Source organism: Melanaphis sacchari, unplaced genomic scaffold, assembly GCF_002803265.2.
Source record: "Melanaphis sacchari strain LSU unplaced genomic scaffold, SCAv2.0 Contig834_pilon_pilon, whole genome shotgun sequence".
NCBI classification, from domain to species: domain Eukaryota; kingdom Metazoa; phylum Arthropoda; class Insecta; order Hemiptera; family Aphididae; genus Melanaphis; species Melanaphis sacchari.
In genome coordinates this window covers 1-19,246 of record NW_020271588.1, presented here as the reverse complement: position 1 = coordinate 19,246, position 19,246 = coordinate 1, and the positions used below count along the sequence as shown (strand labels likewise).

At 28.0% G+C, this 19,246-nt stretch overlaps 2 protein-coding genes and 1 pseudogene across 3 annotated transcripts; 2 read left to right on the top strand and 1 right to left on the bottom strand.

Annotated features, from left to right (window-relative positions):
* Window positions 1-2,438: 2,438 nt before the first annotated feature.
* Window positions 2,439-14,164, top strand: LOC112602129 (dual specificity protein kinase splB-like). 2 transcript variants are annotated; one of them, XM_025350065.1, is made up of 10 exons: window positions 2,439-3,165; window positions 3,326-3,476; window positions 10,630-10,849; window positions 10,932-11,340; window positions 11,680-11,902; window positions 12,077-12,169; window positions 12,618-12,968; window positions 13,040-13,179; window positions 13,254-13,355; window positions 13,828-13,956. In XM_025350065.1, the coding sequence occupies exons 2-10, from the start codon at window positions 3,329-3,331 to the stop codon at window positions 13,954-13,956; spliced, it is 1,815 nt and encodes a 604-aa protein (XP_025205850.1). In that variant the 5' UTR covers window positions 2,439-3,165; window positions 3,326-3,328. The 2 variants fall into 2 exon arrangements, with proteins under 2 accessions (XP_025205850.1, XP_025205851.1); XM_025350066.1 differs by lacking the exon at window positions 2,439-3,165 and having other exon boundaries at window positions 3,329-3,476; window positions 13,828-14,164.
* A 759-nt stretch (window positions 14,165-14,923) lies between these two features.
* Window positions 14,924-17,254, bottom strand: LOC112602128 (probable glucosamine 6-phosphate N-acetyltransferase). The gene is made up of 5 exons (XM_025350064.1): window positions 16,083-17,254; window positions 15,943-16,005; window positions 15,736-15,866; window positions 15,610-15,671; window positions 14,924-15,158 (listed from the first exon to the last, which is right to left on the bottom strand). The coding sequence occupies exons 1-5, from the start codon at window positions 16,225-16,227 to the stop codon at window positions 14,996-14,998; spliced, it is 564 nt and encodes a 187-aa protein (XP_025205849.1). The 5' UTR covers window positions 16,228-17,254; the 3' UTR covers window positions 14,924-14,995.
* On the top strand, window positions 17,026-19,018 carry LOC112602130 (annotated as a pseudogene).
* The last annotated feature ends 228 nt before the right edge of the window (window positions 19,019-19,246 follow it).

The following is a 19,246-nucleotide window of genomic DNA, read 5'->3' as shown; positions in this document are numbered from 1 at the left end:
TTTTATGCTATGTTTGAACAAGTTGTGCATAATATCTGCTCAAAAAAATGCATCAATGTTTTCAAATTTACTTAAAATAATTGATATTTATTAAAATTGTTTTTGTCAAAACTTAATATTAAACCATAATACATTGAGATAGTATGAGAATTAGATTTTTATTTTAAATGTACACACAATTTTAATTATACTTTAAAGTTTAACATAAAGTTGTGTTTCATAAAAGTATTACTATGCAAAATATATATGTAGATATTATTAATAGGTTTTGTGACATATAATTAGTAGTAAATGAACTACAAAACAATTTAGAATAATAAATAATAACTTTTTTATTATTATTGTTCTAATACAATTTAGAGGTAATTTAAATTAATCAAGTTAAACTCAAATTATTTTATCATTTAATTTTGATTCATTTTCTAAAGATTAATGGTGAATTAATTGACAGAAAATAATACTCAAATATTGTAATTATATTTTTTGTTAATATCTAGCTTTGTAATTATTTATTACCAACCATTGCTTATGATAATTTTTTTGAGTGAATTTAAGTACAATTTTTGTAATTTATAAGTTCTTAGAAAATTAATACATTTTTTGATAAAAAAAATTAAAATATTTAGCAGTATACTGTCTTTAATTATTATACTATTAATCTAGATAATGCATAAGTAATAATTTTATTTCTAAAAAAATACTATGTTATTCAATTAAAATATAATTTAAAAAATTAAAACATAATATCTTGAGTAATTTCAGAATTATTATCAAGATAAAATCAGACATTTTTGAGTAACCTATTAATATATCTATCCATAATATTTATTAGATATTATACATTTGGACCAATAGTATTTAATCAAATAGTCCTTGTTTCAGATCACTCAATAATTTTGTAAGTCTAAATATTTAATTATATTGAAATCTATGCAACCAAACTATTGAAGATTTATACCTAAACTTTAAAATTTAGGATCTAAAATGGTATGATATAAACAGTTATCTATAGACATGCATTTATAAATAAGTGAATAAGAAATTAAAACTACAATTGAAAAAATACAAAACTATCGATTGTCTATCAGTACTTAGTTGTTTAATAATATAAAATATACATTTTAAATTATAATTGATGACGCTCACATTTATATGCCAATTACCAGAGTTTGTAATGAGATTTGTAAATAGTATTTAGCAAATGTCAAATAATAAATACCATTACACATAGAAGTAGATTAGCGTTTTATAAACAGCACAATTGTTACAAATAAAGCAATACTTATACAGTCATACACAATAGACTTAAGCAGAGTTAGTAATTTTTTCAACTAGTTAAAGTAAATTAATTTAGCATAAAATCTAACTGAGCTATGATATAAGTTTCCCAAATCTATCCTAGTTTAAAGTTGTTTATTGAAAATAATAACTAATGTAAGATGTTAGTTTTTGTTAAATGCTTAGTTAAAAATATAAATTAAGAAGCCCATTTGTTAAATTGTAAAGCATTTCATTATCTTAATAAATAATTAAATACTAATTACATTGGATTTATAAATTATATAATAAATAGCCATGGTTTAAACGATGGTTTATAGAAATTAATGTAAGAGATTGATAGGAAATATTATAAAAGAGGTATAATCTATTATAGAAAAATACTAAATATTAATTAAACAAAACAGGTTTTTAAAATAAATAAAAAATCCTTAAGAATCATTTATTATTTTTATTTATACGATTAGATTATTTATTTAATGCACTAAACCCAACTCTCTTTAAGTTTGCTCAGTGTTGTTCATACACTACAAGTTACAACTTACAACGCATATTTATTATTTATTATTTATGGCGTTGAACAATGCCAATGATATCATTAATACTATTTAATACATAGTTTATTCTCTGTGATAACAAACAAACAAAGTAACAAATAACCATATATTTGTAAGTGTAACGTTTTAATATCAATTCACACCTTTTTATTTAAAGTTCAGCAAATAATTAACTAACGGCTAACAAGTGTAGATAGTAAAACACTTAAACGGCACATAAGTCATAAAAATAAAAATTATCTATTATTATGAATTTATGTGAATAATATAAATTAATTATAGTCATTAGTCAGCGGCCGTGGCGTCTGTGCGATGAACAGCATTCCGACGGTTATCAATGATAATTCATAAGGATGATAATGACGATACGTGTGGCAACACTGTATGACGCTTATCACGGCTAATCAGCGATTTACTTTCTTCCGCACACGTCACACGCACGTAACAATGGTCCATTCATTTATTCATTATCTCCAATCCCCCAATGATTCTGGAACCCCCCTTCCCACGGCCGTAGATATGAATACATAATATTATTATTATTATTTATTGTTATTGCTGTTTCTCAGTAAGTTCGACTGTCCGAGATCGTGGTCGGCGGCGAGCGACGAGAGATAGAGAAATCAGCCGTCGCGATCTCTAAAAATCCGGGATCCCGGCGGCGAGTCGTCGGCCGCGGCGTTACGTTTGACGAGGCCGACTCTGCGTAGACCGCCGTAATCGTTTCTTCTTCCACGGTCGGAGCTACACGCCAGCACGGGAATCAACGGACCCTACACCGCCACCCGACCACCACCACCTGACCCCACCAATCATGACAATTTCGGTTCATAACAATTATTATTGTAATCGCAACGATGTGATAAACACACACACACACACACACACGTCTCTGTGATTTCGTAACGTTATACGTATACGTGGATTACACACACACACATATATATATATATATATTTATAGTATGTGCTCATACACGATACATATGTATTAAAATGTGTGCGTATGTGTGCGCGCGCGCGCGCGTGTGTGTTCGTACTTCCATAATCGATTGTTAACGCGAATAATTTTTCTACTATTCCATAGAATTATTATTGTTGTTGTTGTTGTTGTTGTCGTCCGTCGCCTTTGTCGTGCCGTTTTCGCCGTTGATGTTTGACGTCTAAGTGTAACGTCACAGTCGTGTCCGCGTCGGCGGACGCGCGACAGCCCACCCGTCAAAGTACAGCCGACTAAAATGGCCCAAGCCCGAACGCGTTGATCGTCACCGGGCTCGACGAGACGAGTGTGGCGCGTCGAAAACATCGTTGGTGTTTGCGTGCGTTTGCATGTGAGTGTTTGTTTAGGTCCCGGCCGTCGGGTACTGGGGATTAATCCCGGTGTCCCGGTCGTTCCTAATCGCCAAACGCGATCGTGTTTTATCTACGAGCCTAACGACTCGTTGATAAATAACAATAATAATAATAATAATAATAATAATAATCTTTCAGAGCATGACATATATCAACAACGCAATCATGTTGATAGAAGAAGAAGTCGCCGGCAACATGTCGAACAAACACAACAGCAAGGTTCAAGACAAAAATATATGGAAATCGTTGCGGACGCACATTTTGTCTCGTCGCGAGAAGAACAAACAAGGTACGTTTTCCGCGGTCTTTATTGATACATCATGTTGTTCTGCACTGTGCTCGGTAGGTTTAGTTATTGTTGGGTAGACGTTTTGTGTTAGGTGCGTGCATGCTGCCATGCAATGAAAATCGGCCTGTTTGTAGACGATGAAAGCAAATGAAAAAAAATAAAATTTACCCAAAATTAAATATTCAAAATACGTTTTGGCCCTGTGCCAGTTAATAAGTTGTCAAAAATATTCTTAGATGTGGTAGAGAGAATCAGTTACCTAAATAAATTATTGTTTTGTGAAATACTGCAATTAAATCTATTAAACAAAAAAACAATTATTTCTTCTAAATAAGTATTCATGAAATAACCCTAAATCAAAGATTTAGCTTTATTTATTAATTTTCTCAGCTTTGCTCTTATATTTTTTCTCATTGAATTAGTTTTTATTTCAAAAGAACGTTAAATCGTTTTTATAAGGTTTAGGATTAAGTATTATATCCTTTCTTTCGATATCTATTATAACTAAAAACCTAAATTTTAACTGAATCTCATTTTAAATAAATCTAATGAATAATAACAATATATTATTATATTTTCTTTTTTAATTTTTTATGAGTTCTGTAAAAATCCTCTATAATACTAGGTTATAAAAAACTGTTAACTGGTTGTCAAGTTGTAACTTAATATTAAATACAACCAATCGATCATTTCAAATTGGTATTGACTCCATTGCTAAGATTAAAAAAAGTAATTAAAGAGCAGGAGTTCATGGTGATCAATTATAAAAATAGTTTATTTTATATAGATAATTTAGTAATATGTCAATAATTATGACCAATTTGTTAAATATTTTATTTTGATAGAGTTAAATTATGAATAATAATAATGTTTTGATTTTAAGAATATTTAAAAATATGATAATAGTAACTATCTTCACTAGTTTTTTCTATTCACATAAAATGATGTAAAGAAAAAATGTGATATTAAATTTTATTAAATATGCACCTAATATATTTAAAAACATACATTTCTTATTCAAAATATAAATGCAACAATGCAAGTAAATTAGATAATGAACATATTTTACAAATATATCTATTTTGATAAATAATTTATTGCCTCTTAAATTTTAATAAAAAAATATATATTTTAGAACTAATTTTTAATAATCTATTCATTTTTGACTAAATTAGACTTTATTTCCATTTTACTATTTTAGATAGATTTACGGTAGGAAGGTAGAATTGATAGTGTAACAATATTTTTCATTACATTTTCAACTTGTCTTCCTCTTGAATATTATGATTCTTTTTTTTTTTTTTTAGTTAGTAGATTGATTTAACATTTTTATTTAAGTAGAGTTATTCAAATGTTGTTTCTCATAATTTTATTGTATGTTTGACCTATACCTATATGATTGTTTTTATTATTTATTTAGTTAATTTTTTACAAGGTTATACAAGTAAAAAATATTTTTATATCCACTATTTTTTGTAAAAGTTAGATTTAAAAAAATAAAATAATAAGATTTATAGTAGTTATTTTATACTATGAATTCTTATTTTACTTTTGCAGTATATACAGATTATTATATTAAGTATATAATCATTTATGCTGTGTAGCCATAACAATTTATTTCACATTAATCATGTTTATTTAAATTTAAGCTGTTAAACGTATAATTATTTAATTGCACCAGGTCCCTCATCTATACTTAAAACAATTTTTACTTGTTTAATAAAAAATTTTATTTTCTAAAACTAATTATATATTATATTTCACTCTTAGTTTAATACAGTAAACTCTTGATTATTCCTGGAATAGGGTTGTACATCAACCATAAATAAGTAAATTCTGCAATTAATCTACTAATATAAATTTAAAAAAATAAATAGTTAGGTACTTATTTTTTAATAAAATGTTGTAACAAAGGGTTACATTGTCCTGCTTTTTCAGATATTGAATGAGCTTAATGTATCTTGGAGCTGTTTAATGTTTCATAAGTTATTACTCACTTGCTTTACTACATATCGTATCTCATCATTTTTTTTTTTTACATTTTGAAATCATATCTAATTGTTTCATGTTTTATTTAATATTTGTTCATCAATAAGATGCTCTAAGCTTGGAGCATTGATGTCATAATTAATCCACTAATAGATTTTATAAAATTAGCTAAATCAAAAGCTAAGACTTAATTTTTCTTTGCATACTCTTTTGATATATTTTCCACATTTAGTAAAATTTTATTTTTTTATATTATGATTAATGACTGATAATAAAATGCATTTAACGTACAAATTACAAATTGTGTTATCGGGTTATCGCAGCCCAATTAAACCGATTGTGAAATTGTAATGATTTCATAATAAACACTATTTTTAATACATCCATAGTTCCATGAAAGACTACGGACAATCAAGAGTCAATATTACGTATAATAATATTATATAATATTTTATTTTATTGATTAAGTCACAAACTAAATCTGAAAAACTTGCGGTTTGTCAGCCTTTATATCTATCTAAGGATATTTATAATTTATTTATATTATGCAATTAACTTTTTTTTCTATTATAGTCTAAATTCAGCAAATTTTTATCGCGCCTGCTATAATTTTATTTTTAGATAATTATGTTGGAATTTCAACAATTATTTTAAGTTTGTCGATGATAATAATTACACGTACCTTAATAAATTAGACCTTTTCATCAATTATCATATTTATTAATTATTATCAATAAAAACTTACATAGTTTCATATTATGTACATATATACATACTTTGATTTAGTTCATATTTAAACACGTGTTCTTGAACACATTTTGTTATACATTCATATTTTATAATTTAAATGTTAATATTTTTAATTTTATACACAAATAATAAAATGTACTCTATATTTTTTATCCAATTTCTTTTAAAATTTCTAATTTTTAGTTCTTTTTTGACAATCCAACAATACTTTTCTTTATTTGTTGGATTATCACGGCTTTACTACTGTAATAGTAAAATCATAATTTTTGGTTTAAATAATAAATACGCATCCAATTTTGTCAAATAAAATGCTCTTAAAAATTCGCCAACTTTTTTTTAATAATTTTGAATTGTTTTATAAACAATTTGTATATTTTTTATTTAAAAAATTTTTCTTGAAAATTGTATTGAGTAAACATAGAAAATGATAGTTAAAGTAATTGTAGAGTTTTTCGAATTTCTATGATAAATATTTCACAAAATATTAAAAAAACATTTTACGATAAATCATTATTTTATGTGTAATATTACATATCGTTAATATTTGAACTTAATCAGTCTATCGGTCTTACAAAATATAAATAGCTCAATTTATGTTTATAAAATGCCATAATGAATTAGATAAGAAATGTCGGATCTTGGAATTGCATAAAAAAAAAAACAAATAGACTGCGTAAAAGTATTTTTTTTAATTTATTCATTTTTTATCGATTATTTTAAAATTATTAGCGACAGACAAAAAAAAATATTATGATCAATAGATGTTCATCTTTTATTGTTCAACTCGGAATATAAAGTGATTATAATAATAATTTAACAATATTTACTATTATTATTAAATCTATTAAGTATTTTATTCAGATATTATGAAATAATTATTTTTGGCATTCTTGATTGTTAACTCAAAAATCTGATTAATGTTTTCCTTTTTTCAAATAAAAACAAAAAAAAACGATCATTTTCCAATTTATGCTTTAAGACGTGATTATTTTTCCTGTAGTAATTTTTTAGTATAGTTAATTGTTATTGCCTCACTTGACTATAAATAGTATAAATGTACAACATTATTTAAATCAAGACAAAATGGTTGGTTTGATAAAGTCAAAATTTGTCTTTTAGAAAATTTAATATTCTCGTAAATATGTATTTAAAACAACTTAAAGTCATTACAAAATAATTAAAAAAAAAAAAATTGGTATAGTTGTATGTAATCTACCTCATACTTGCCGCCTAGCATGCATCTAACTCAGTGGTTCTCAATATTTTTTTCCATCGCGGTACATTATTATTAGTTATTATAAGTCACGGCACGCTTTGGATAAATATTAAATATTATCTACTTTCCAAATATAAATGGTTTATTTATATATGTATAAAGTTCAACTTTTTGTGGCACTCCTTTCAAATTTCACGGCACACCCTTAAGGAAACACTGAATTCTAACTAATCATTCCCAATGATGAATCACCGGCGACGTCAATTTTATTAAACTTTATCGTAACGGTCAAACTTCTATTATATTAATATAATATTATAATATAACCTAGGTCTGGAAATAAACCTTATTATATTAGATAATCAGTTTTAGCTTACTCAGTGTAGTATAATTTACTATTATAGGTATATTATATTTAGAATTAGATTAAGATGTAATCGAATGTGTATTATTGAATAATTTTTAACTAGGTGATTATATTTATATGTATTTTTTATTGTATTACATTTTTTTTTTACTCTTTTTAACGTCAGCATATATTTTTAATTTTATATTCCTAATCACTAATTGAAAAATTTGAATCTATCAAAATCAAATTCTAGACAAGTAGCTTATTAATATTATATACAAATATTTAAAGTTTTGGCTAGCAAAGTAGTAGACCAATATTTTGAGGGGTATCCCTGTTTATTCCTTAACACTCATTTAAAGTTCAAATACTTATATACTCATAAACTACTTATCAATAATTGAAATACTTAAAAATTAACAATTTTTTAAAATAAAGAATTAAAAATGCTTTTCTATGATAAAAAAGATAGTAAATACATTTTTTTTTTTTGTTGTTATGTGGTTTTTATTAACTTAAAATAAAATAACTAAAAATATATTCAAGACATTTATCATTTTTGGAATAACAATTGTCTTGCATTGAATGGATTACCTGGTATATATGTAATATGTACTAAATATTTAAAAAAAATTTTAAATTGAGAGTTCGTAAAATATTGTAATGTAATAGTATTCATAATACATTTTAAGACCTAAAAATTGAAACACTATAAAAAATCAACTTACAAATATCTACATTTTCTTTAATTTTTTTGCTTTTCTTTTCATATTACTCGATAAATACATTCACTTCATTGTTATTGTTTTATCAATAACAAATCTTAAATCATAAAATAATAAGTAGTGTAAGTAAAATATATCAAGTAAATAATTTTGTTTTAAATAAATGATTAGATTAGAAATTAAATTTTTTTTTTAATAATCTAATACATAACTTTTTAAATTAAAAATTATAAATATACAATTTGAATTAGAATTATATTAGAAGTATAATATGATATTATTTATTTTTAAACAATAATAATAGTAATTACTAATTTAGCTGTTGGATAAATCTGAAGTTCCAGAAACATGGGATATAAATTATGGATTAGTTAAGACAATATTAAAACACAATTTTTATTGTAATTTATAACTATTATAAATATATTATGTTTACGTCAACAAATGTTTTGCAAAAATGTTAGAAATTTCTGGTTATAATATTTTAATTGTATAATTAGGTCCTTAAAATGTATGCACTTAAAATCACTGATCTATGACACAATAATGTTTTCTTTTAAAGACATTTTTATATTTTTTTGTTATTCTTATTTTTTGCACCATGACAATAATAGATAATAATTAATGCAATTTAATCATATTTATAATCATTTATTATAACTAAAGTTTCACCTGTTTGTTTATAATTATTAATTACTATAGACTAGTTTACTAAGAAGAAATAAAATTATACTATCAATATATATTTTTTTTAGAAAAAAGTGTTAGAAGTAATAGCTATGAAATTTCAATAAATTATGGATAATGTCAAATAATTCTAAATTCTAATGTATTATTATTAAAAATTATACATCTAGATTTTGAAGAGCCCTCACTAATATTCCACAAATAAAGCCTAATGCTCCCTCCCCTTTAAGCAGTACTACAAAAAAATATTTATACTCTAGCTTAGTGTATCTCAGAGGTCACCAATTAATATTTTTTAAGGGCCACATTAGGGATCTGAACATTTTTTGCAGGCCATCAAAATTTTAAGTACATATTTTTTTTTTTACATATAATGGGTATTATTTTAAAATTGGATGTAATGAGAACATATTATATTATTAAATATGTGTTATTTATTCTTTGTGCTGGATAAAATTTGTTCAGGGGCTGTATGCGGCCTGCAGACTGCTATTTGGTGACATCTGGTATATCTTATTCTATGTTCCTAGATACATTACAGTACTGTGTGTTTTCAATAAAATACAGATAAAGTGTAGATAATTAGTTTTATTATTTTTATTTTGTAATTTAAAAATTATTATCTGTAGAGAATTAAAATATTCATCATATATATTTAATATTTTTTAGATGATACAATTTCCAAGGTATTTTGGCATTTTTTGTGTTTGTTTTTTAGATATTAAAGTTATTGCATCTTTTCTTATAAACGTTTTCAAACATTTTTATGTTCCATCAATCAAGTTTAAAAATTTTAAACAAATTCAAATTTTGAGAAAGTTTGTAAATATCACATGTATTAGCAAATGTATACACATCATATTTTTTACATTTGTCATGTGTCTAGTTGTATTTATTTATACATATATAGGTGTTTTTTTTATTAAAATACTTTTTTAATGAGGTTATTTTCAAATATTTCCCCATATACATACGAGTTATGACTGATTATGACCTTGTTTTTTTTTAGGGAATTATAAAAAGTTTAAAATGGTCATTTTCAGTTATAGGTTAAAGTTTTTCTGTTTATGTCTCCCCAAAATTGATCTATTGATATTTATTTTTTAGATCAGAGGTTCTCATATTGTGATATAGAAAAATTACATTCTTTGTAATTATTATTAATGTTGAGACAATGGTGAGCCCTAGTTTATAATTTTTCTATCCAATAATGGAGATGAATGACCATTTAGGAATAGACTAAAATAATTTTATAAAACATGTGTTAAGTAAGACGACAATTTCTTTAGTTTAGATGCATGTAATCAATGAATAATACACATTGTATTTCTTTTATACTTCTTTCCGCCTTAAATTATATATGATAAAAATAAAATTATGTGTATTACAAGTTAATAGTTGTTTATGTATAATTTTAAAATATATTTTGATTAATAGCTGAAGTTGATGCTGAAGTGCTAAGAAAAAAAAAATGTGTAGAGTATCAAAAAATGCAAGAAAACAAATTGTCATTAGCACAGATCAATGGACGTTTAATTCAACTACGAGACAAACGTGATGAACTTGAAGAAGAAAAACGTGCACTCTTAAATCAGTCACAAGCTACTGATGATAGTATGGCAACTGCTTTAGTTGTGCCTAAAACTGAATCTAATTGGTATTAATAAAATCAAATGCACAGTCTTTTAAATTTTATTATTGATTTTTACTTATTTATCTTTTTTATTCGTGTTTTACAGTGAGCCTATTAACAATAAGACTGTAGTGACTAACAATATCAATAATTCTGTTGTTACAAATCATCGGTCGACCCCTTTACTTCAACAACAACAACAACAACATATATTTAGACAACAGACTACAGTAGTTAATGCACAATCTGGTGCAGGATCTCCTGCTGCGAGTAGCGGATTAAGCCCATTGGCGCAACAGCCTTTGATTATGCACAATTCCAGTACCAGTAACGCTGGAAGTAGTAACCAAACATTATTAGTTTGTTCGCCAGCCACAATAAATGCTGCTGCAAACAATCAGAACAATAATGTGACTCGTCCTACTATGTCATTACCAGCTTCTTTATCTAGTACAATGAGTTTTACAAAATTTCCGCCGCTGTATAGCAGTAGTACCACTCATTTATTAGCGCCGGTAAATTAAAATTTTTAATCTAATTTAAATATGTTTACAATGTAAGTTTCTTTTTTAAACCACTACATTATAATCCCTAACAGATTTATTAGTATACAATTCAAGTATTTTGTTATTGATTGTATTTATCTAAAATATTTTTCCTCTCAATTCACTCTACTTTATAGCTAACATTAACTTATAACAAAATAAATTTTATAAATTACCTACATTCTAACTTCCTCTTTAATATTCCATTGTTAATATTAAACATTTATAGTTTATACTTCATATAAGTTCAATTAAAACTTTTATTTTTTTATTTATTTATTTATTTATTTTTTTTTTTTGTTCATTTAGAATGTTGGAACCAGTAACAAAATGGGTAGAACACCATCTCCGCAACCCCAAACTATACAGCAACAAAACTATCAACAGCCACAAATTGTTGTACCTTTCCCTCCATATAAGCCAATAAATAATAGTGGTAGCACCACTAGTAATTTAAATTCTACTGCTCCAGTTTCCGTTGTAAATAGCATAAATCAGTCTTTGGCTACTGGAACCAATAGTAACTATCCTAGTAAGTGTTTATGACAAAAAAAATATTTTTGTACACATATATAATATTTAGATTGTTTCACGTTTTTACATCAATATGATAGTAATCATACAATCTTTGCCTTTTGAAGAAAATTTAAAAATATATGATATCTATGTATTAAATGCTCAAATTTTTAAATATACTTTAATTTAGTTGAAAACTCAAATAGACGTGGAAATAGAGAAGACACTACACAGTCATTTAATAGAAATGTTTGGATTAACAACAACTGCAACAATACTAATAGTAAGAAGATTTATACAATTTTTTGATTTTTTGATGGTATTTCTTGATTATTGGTCATGTTTTCTAATCTCTTTTATTGATTAATAAAAATTGGATTTTAAAAACTTAACTTTCACACAAAATAAAAACAACATTACCAAATTCCCAGTGTCCTTTCTATAGTTTTTCTCTCTTGTACTCTTGTTTTCCTTGAAAGATGGATTTACCTCTTTGTCCTATTAATGCTTTTCCCCATTTTTTAAACTTCTCTACCACAACATCTTTGTTATGAATTGAATCAGTCTGAGAAAATATACTAAATGAAGTGCTAACAATTGTAACAGGTTGTCAAAGTATAGAAAATAGAATGGTATAATATGTTGATAGCATATACGTGCACCAATTCCATTAATATTCTTACTGTATTAAAAAAAAAAAATTCTTAAGATATAACAATTTTTGTTTTTAGAAAACACACAGCCAAATGTCAGTAATTATGGATCATTTTATCAATCGAATTCTACTACTGCAGTTAATTATTGTGTCAATAATGGCATGTTGTCTTCAGCTCCATCACTATCTTCAGTAAATACAGTATATAGTTATTCTGGGCCACCACCGCCACCACCTCCACCACCACCACGAACAGAATCGTCCAACAGTGGCAATTTAATCGTGAGTACAGCTGGTGATCATGGAGCTCAACAAATACCAAAACCTCTTTCTTCTCATCAACACCATCAACCTCATCATCATGCACACTCCCATCCACCTATGTACATGAGCCCAGGCATTCGAAACCAAACTAGTAATCACACATGTATGTTTATTGTGAACATAAATTTGTTTGAGTAAAATGGGCATTTTAATGGTTGTTTTATTTTTAATCAGATCACCCAAAACCACCTCATAATGTCTATCCAGATGATAAGTTGGCACCTCCTCCAGCATCTAGTTTTTATCAACAACAAGGCAGTAGAAATATTCATTTATCAAATACTACGACTGTTACGTCACAACCACATCAGATGGTATGTTTAAAACTTTAAATTAGTTTCACCTTTAAATAAACTTGCTAGTATTTTTTTTTTTTGTTTTTGAACAGAATCAAAAACCACACAATGTTGGTTATCCTATGCGACATCCGACAGCTGCATCTCCAGCTTCTCAACTATCTCCAGCAATTATTCAGTCGTCTCAACAACACGTGAGTATTGTATAATATTTATAATATGATGATATATATAGTCTATTCGGAATGAGATCGTACCTCGGCGGTCGATTTCTGCACATGGGCATGGCTTTGTTCCACAGCGCTAGCCTTACGAGCTTTCGTGGTAGCATCTGACCGTCGCGAACGAAAACTGGTCGCCGCTGAGGTATGATTTCATTCCTAATAGACTATAGTATCTATTTAAACTAAGTATATTATTATGCTGAATACAGCTATTTTTTAACTTGTTGATTTTACTTCATTAATTTTGCATTAGACCATATTCTTTGTTATTATTTTTGATCAGAATTTTTGGTCATATCAACCGATGATAAATATAATTTTATTAATGTAGTAACTTTGCTTATACATTTCTTTTAATCATAATTTTATAAACATACTTATTGTTCAATGTTTTTCTTTGCAGCGGATTAAGTATAAAATAGTATTATTTTGTTATTTACAGGCCTCATATACTGTTCCGACAAGTTCAGTCACAGGGTATTCAAATAAACCGCCTGCCACTGTTGCTTCAACTGCCGATATTCCTAGATATCAACAACCATCACAAACGCCAATGTCTAGACATGAATAATATTTGTGTCAAAGATAAATCTTGATAGCTGACAAAAGTTACCCAGATTAAATGAAATTTGGTGTATATTGATGTATTGCTTAGTTTTAATACTCTTTTAAACACACTTTGTATGAATAATACTGTGGTGTTTGTTATACAATATTATTACAATTATATATATATATTTTTTTGTACTTTGTAAATTTAATGACACATAATTTTTTAAGTTGTTTTATATACACGAGGGTATTCAATTATAATATTGACATTTGTATGTATAAATATGATTTTTAATTATAACTCTTGATATAGTTTAAATATTTCAATTGTATAACTAATTAAATTATTTAATAAACTGATTGTTTAATTTGGTTACTTAACGCTACTTTTATTTCGTCGGATCCCAAATGACTCCCATCTATTGTTTGCTTATTTTCAGACAGTTTCTATCAAAAAAGGTTTTACAAACGGGTAAATTCCAAAACGGGGCTCCCATCAAAAAAAAAAAAATTTACAAATAGATATAATTGTAAACTCTACAATAATTATTAGACAACATGCCTGTCTGATCAAAAAAAAAAAAAACGAGCTTGTCGAAAAAATTATGTGTTGTATAAAACCGGAATGGTTTAGGAATTAACTTAACTTTTTTGGACGGGAACCGTTTGGAAATTGACTTTTTTGTAGAACGGGAGCCAAATGGGCTACAACCTTTTATTTTCATTAGTACTTGGATTATAATTTAATACATTCTTTTCGTCAATTGAATTTTACTCCATTATAAACTTTAAACAACTAATGAAATTCTGAAATTTTAAACTAACCTAAACATTCTATTTTAAAAAGATGTATCTTAAAAAATAAATATTAGACTAATTTATAATTGGAGTATATAAATAATAAAATGCAATAAATTTGAATAGGTAAGATCTATAAAATAAATTAACTAAAAATTCATGTTTTTTTTAAATATAGTAAAACGTTTTGTAAATTGTATTTTTCAAAAATTAATATAATACATTAAACAATCATTCTAGTTTATAATAAATAACAAAGTTCAATGCAATGGTTGTTCAAACCTCAACTGCATGTAATTTGAATTTCCAGGTTCTTTCACAAAACCCATTGAGCTATACCAATTCACGTAACTATCTTTACATTCCAATGAAATCTTGTAACAATTTAGGACGCGTGACAGAGCAATTAGACGTTGAACAACACTGTAATAAACAGTTGATTAAAGTTAGTAATTAGTTTGAAAGTTCATAATATAATATATAGACAAACACATATGAAATAATTGTATTATTTACTACAGTCAAATTTTACAGCTGACATTAATTCTGAAACTAGATGGTAATTTAGAAAATATAATAACATTAATAACTACATGTATATCAAAATAGTAAATATGGGATATGTGTATGAAATATGGTAAGTCTAAAATCATAAATGATAAGAGTGTTATATATTTATGTTATTTTTTAAATGTCTCCCAAATATAATTAAATAGTAGTTAGGATATCGAGTCTTCAAGATAAATTCTGATAACTTGGTTTAAATGTCAGAAATCTAACAATTATAAAATGTCTAGTTTTATTTCTACATTTGTATAAGAGTTCTCATTGATTGAAGTTTTTATTAGATGAAAAAATTGTTAAGACTGCTTACATTTTTCCAAAACGTTGTCCTCTGCATTTAGAGTTGACAACAATGTCTTCAATTCTACCGCGCTGCAATTTAAATGCATAGATTAATAATGTATCTCACAAGTCAGATACAACAATTATGTCTAACTTGTCCACATGAGTGTATGAACTTTTTTTCAATAGTTAGCGAACCAGACGCCACAATGCAGTTTTCCTCAGTATCTTCAACAACGATTATGTAATATGTACCACTGTTTTTCTTCATCATATCAAAAGTGTCTAGAAAAAAAAAAAAAAACACAATGAAATGTCATAAGCTAATAGTGTAGGAAGAGCATACAACAATCACACTAACTCGAATACATCTGCTGAGTGACGTTTCCTGTCACAGTCAGTTCAGACAACAGGTCCAAGTATCCTACGACAGAACGAAGAAAAAAAATAAGTACGCTTAAAAAGGAGAACGTATTGAACTAGAAAACACTAGTCGTGTACCGCGTCCGAAGTCGGTCAAGCACAGGGGTCTCAGCCGGTATTTGCAGCCAACGTCGTCAACCGACAGTCGGTTGTCTCCTGTCGCGTCGTCGGCGGCAGTGGCGGCGGCCAGCGTGCGTGGATCGAACAAGTAGTCGACGGCCATCGCTGTGGGGACACGAGACGAACAATAGGACAACAGTAAATAAACGGCGAAACGGCGGCCTCGGGCTAGCCAGCCAACACGTGTTTGTGTTGCGAGACGTAAACGTACCGCGGTAAGACCTGATCGGCAGCGACGATCGTTCGTGCCGGCGTTGACGAGGATCGATGACGACGGACCGTCGGCGGTGAAACGGGCGCGAGAAACGGCTCTTCTACCTCCACGCCACCGCTACTCGGACTCGAAATGCTATGCGAGTCGCGCATTCCTCGAAACTCGGTCTCGCGTTCGTGCGTTTTACTATAACTATATTTCACATCTTAGAGGCCGTGTTTAGCTTTCACCGCCAATGCTAACAGGTTATCAGTTATCACGAACATTTAGAACATAATGATAATGATAACAATAATAATAATAATAATAATAATAATTATGTGCTGTCACGAGCTTGGCGGCGGCGGTGCAACTCGCAGAGCAATAATTATTATTATTATTGTGTCGCTTGTTGGCGGTGCGGTGTGGCGAGGTGGTTCGGAAACGCGTACGTCCATTTTATTGGGCCGCGAGTCGCATTGAGTTGGTAGTTTTCGTTCAAGGCGCGCTTACGCGTGTGCCCGCACGACTGCTGCTCAAGCCGACCTTGCGGTGACGATTACTATGGATTGATTGTGTGGTTTATGGCGGTCGCCAGGAAGACAGTAGGTTTGTTCCAGCATAGTGTTGCAAGTGGTTATAAACGTTCAGCGCATGCGCAATGTCAAAAACGTGTTCCAGCAGAGCAAATTTAAAACACCCAACAAAATGTTTTCTGTTCCATCAGTGCTGCAACATGTTATCGACTTGTTGGAAACAATAATTTTCTGTTGCGAGTTATACGTTCTGTCAAATGTTTCGCGCATGCGTACAATGCAAAATATTAATTATTGTGATAATAATTAATATTATCTTGTTTTGACAGTTAGCTAGTTAGCTTAAACTACTTTTTTATATTTTTATTTTATTTATTGATTGACATTTTGAGATGGATTTGGAATTTTTTCGACTCCTCGTCCTCTTCATTATCGTCCGACGATGAATTTGTATTTGATAGCGACGACGAAGTTTATTTGGAAGACAGAACAAGACCGAAAAATCAGAATTATTTTGAGACTATAGCAAGGTAAGTAAGCTATGTATTTAAATTTTCCTTGTTGAATATTTAACACATGGTAAGCAAACATTCCCTCTCTGGTTTAAATTGTAACTTTTTTATTTTTCTAAAACCTAGGGGTAGTTTTGGTAAATTTGTTGCTGAATATTTATTTGGCAACATAAATTATTAGTTTTTTTTTTTAGATACAATGACTTAGAGTTTTTGGAACATTTCCGTGTTAGACGCCACATTGCAAACAATTTGACCATACACTTTGAGGCCAGTCCGGAATTTAATGACACAACTGGAGGACATGGAAAAATACCTGCCTACAACCAAGTAAGTCACTATCAAGTTACTTATTTTCTCTAACCCAAAGTCCTAAGATAAGAGTTAAATTCTAATATTACAATCACTACAATTACAATATTACAATTAATACAAATACAATATTACAATCACTACAATTACAATATTACAATTACTTCAACTATTACAATATTACAGTTGAAATATCTATTACTAATTAAATAAGTGTCTTGTTCAATATCTAAATCCTCTCAAATATTCCCCCGTTTGGTATAAATCTATCACTACGGATACACCAGTATACCAGTGATAGACAACAATTTAATAGTTACCGTATTATACCACGTAACAATATTATGAAGGTATTGCTTTAACAACAATGATTATTATTATTTTGATTCTGAAACTTATCTTAAATTGTTTTTTAGATTTTAATTTTTCTTTGGTTTGCTGGACATCAGACTGCCTCTTTCCGTGATGTTGCTGACAGGTTTAATATAACAATAAGCAGCCTGTTCAGAGTTGTGAGACGTCTGACACATGTTATAAGCCGTATGGCTAGTACCATAATAACTTGGCCAAATGAGGAAGAAAAACAGGAAACAAGGAACTTTTTCCAAATGAAAGGATTCTCTAATGTCATTGGGGCTATTGATGGAAGTCATATACGTATTGACAAGCCTTCCTCAGACCCAGATTCCTATTATAATAGAAAAAAATATTTTTCTATTCACGTATGTATTTTTTTGTATGTATTATTTTTCTTACAGAATTTTAATTATAAGTATATTGTTTACAGATGCAAGCTGTTTGTGATCATAGAAATAAGATAAGAAGCATATTTATCGGGTTTCCTGGGTCAGTCCATGATGCCAGAGTTTTTTAGGAGGTCACCATTAGCTACTAACTTGGGAATTCTATGTCAGGAGAATGTGATTCTTGGAGATAGTGCTTATCCTTGCTTACGCAATCTTATTACACCATTCAAGGATAATGGTAGATTGAGCCGTCAACAAATTAACTTCAACAAAACACTATCATCATGTCGGTACGTTATAGAACATTGTTTTGGTTTGCTCAAGCAGAAGTTTAGGCAACTTTACCACTGCAAGCTACGAAAAAATTGAGCATATAGTACATTTCATCAGAGCTTGTTGTGTATTGCATAACTTGGCAATTGACGATGAATTTCAAATAATAATTGAAAATGAGGATGTAATTAATGATGGCGATGACATTCAACTGGATGATGACAATGCTGAAGGAGATGTCCCTGAAGGAGCAACCTACAGAAACTATTTAATGCAAAGAATGTTTCCATAGCTTAAATAAAACAACAGTTTAATTTGTATGTTTTGTGTGTAGTTTTATTTATTTTATTAAGTAAAAGTCTAATTAATTTAGAATGTTTATTCAAAAATTAAGAAAATATTACATAACATTATATTTAAATTTGAGAATCTTTATTTCTTTCCTTGATTGTGGTTACAAATATTTAAACAATTTCATTAAAATTTACCATACATTTTATATCATTTAAAAAACAAATTCAGTCTGAATAATAATAAAATAAACCTCAAA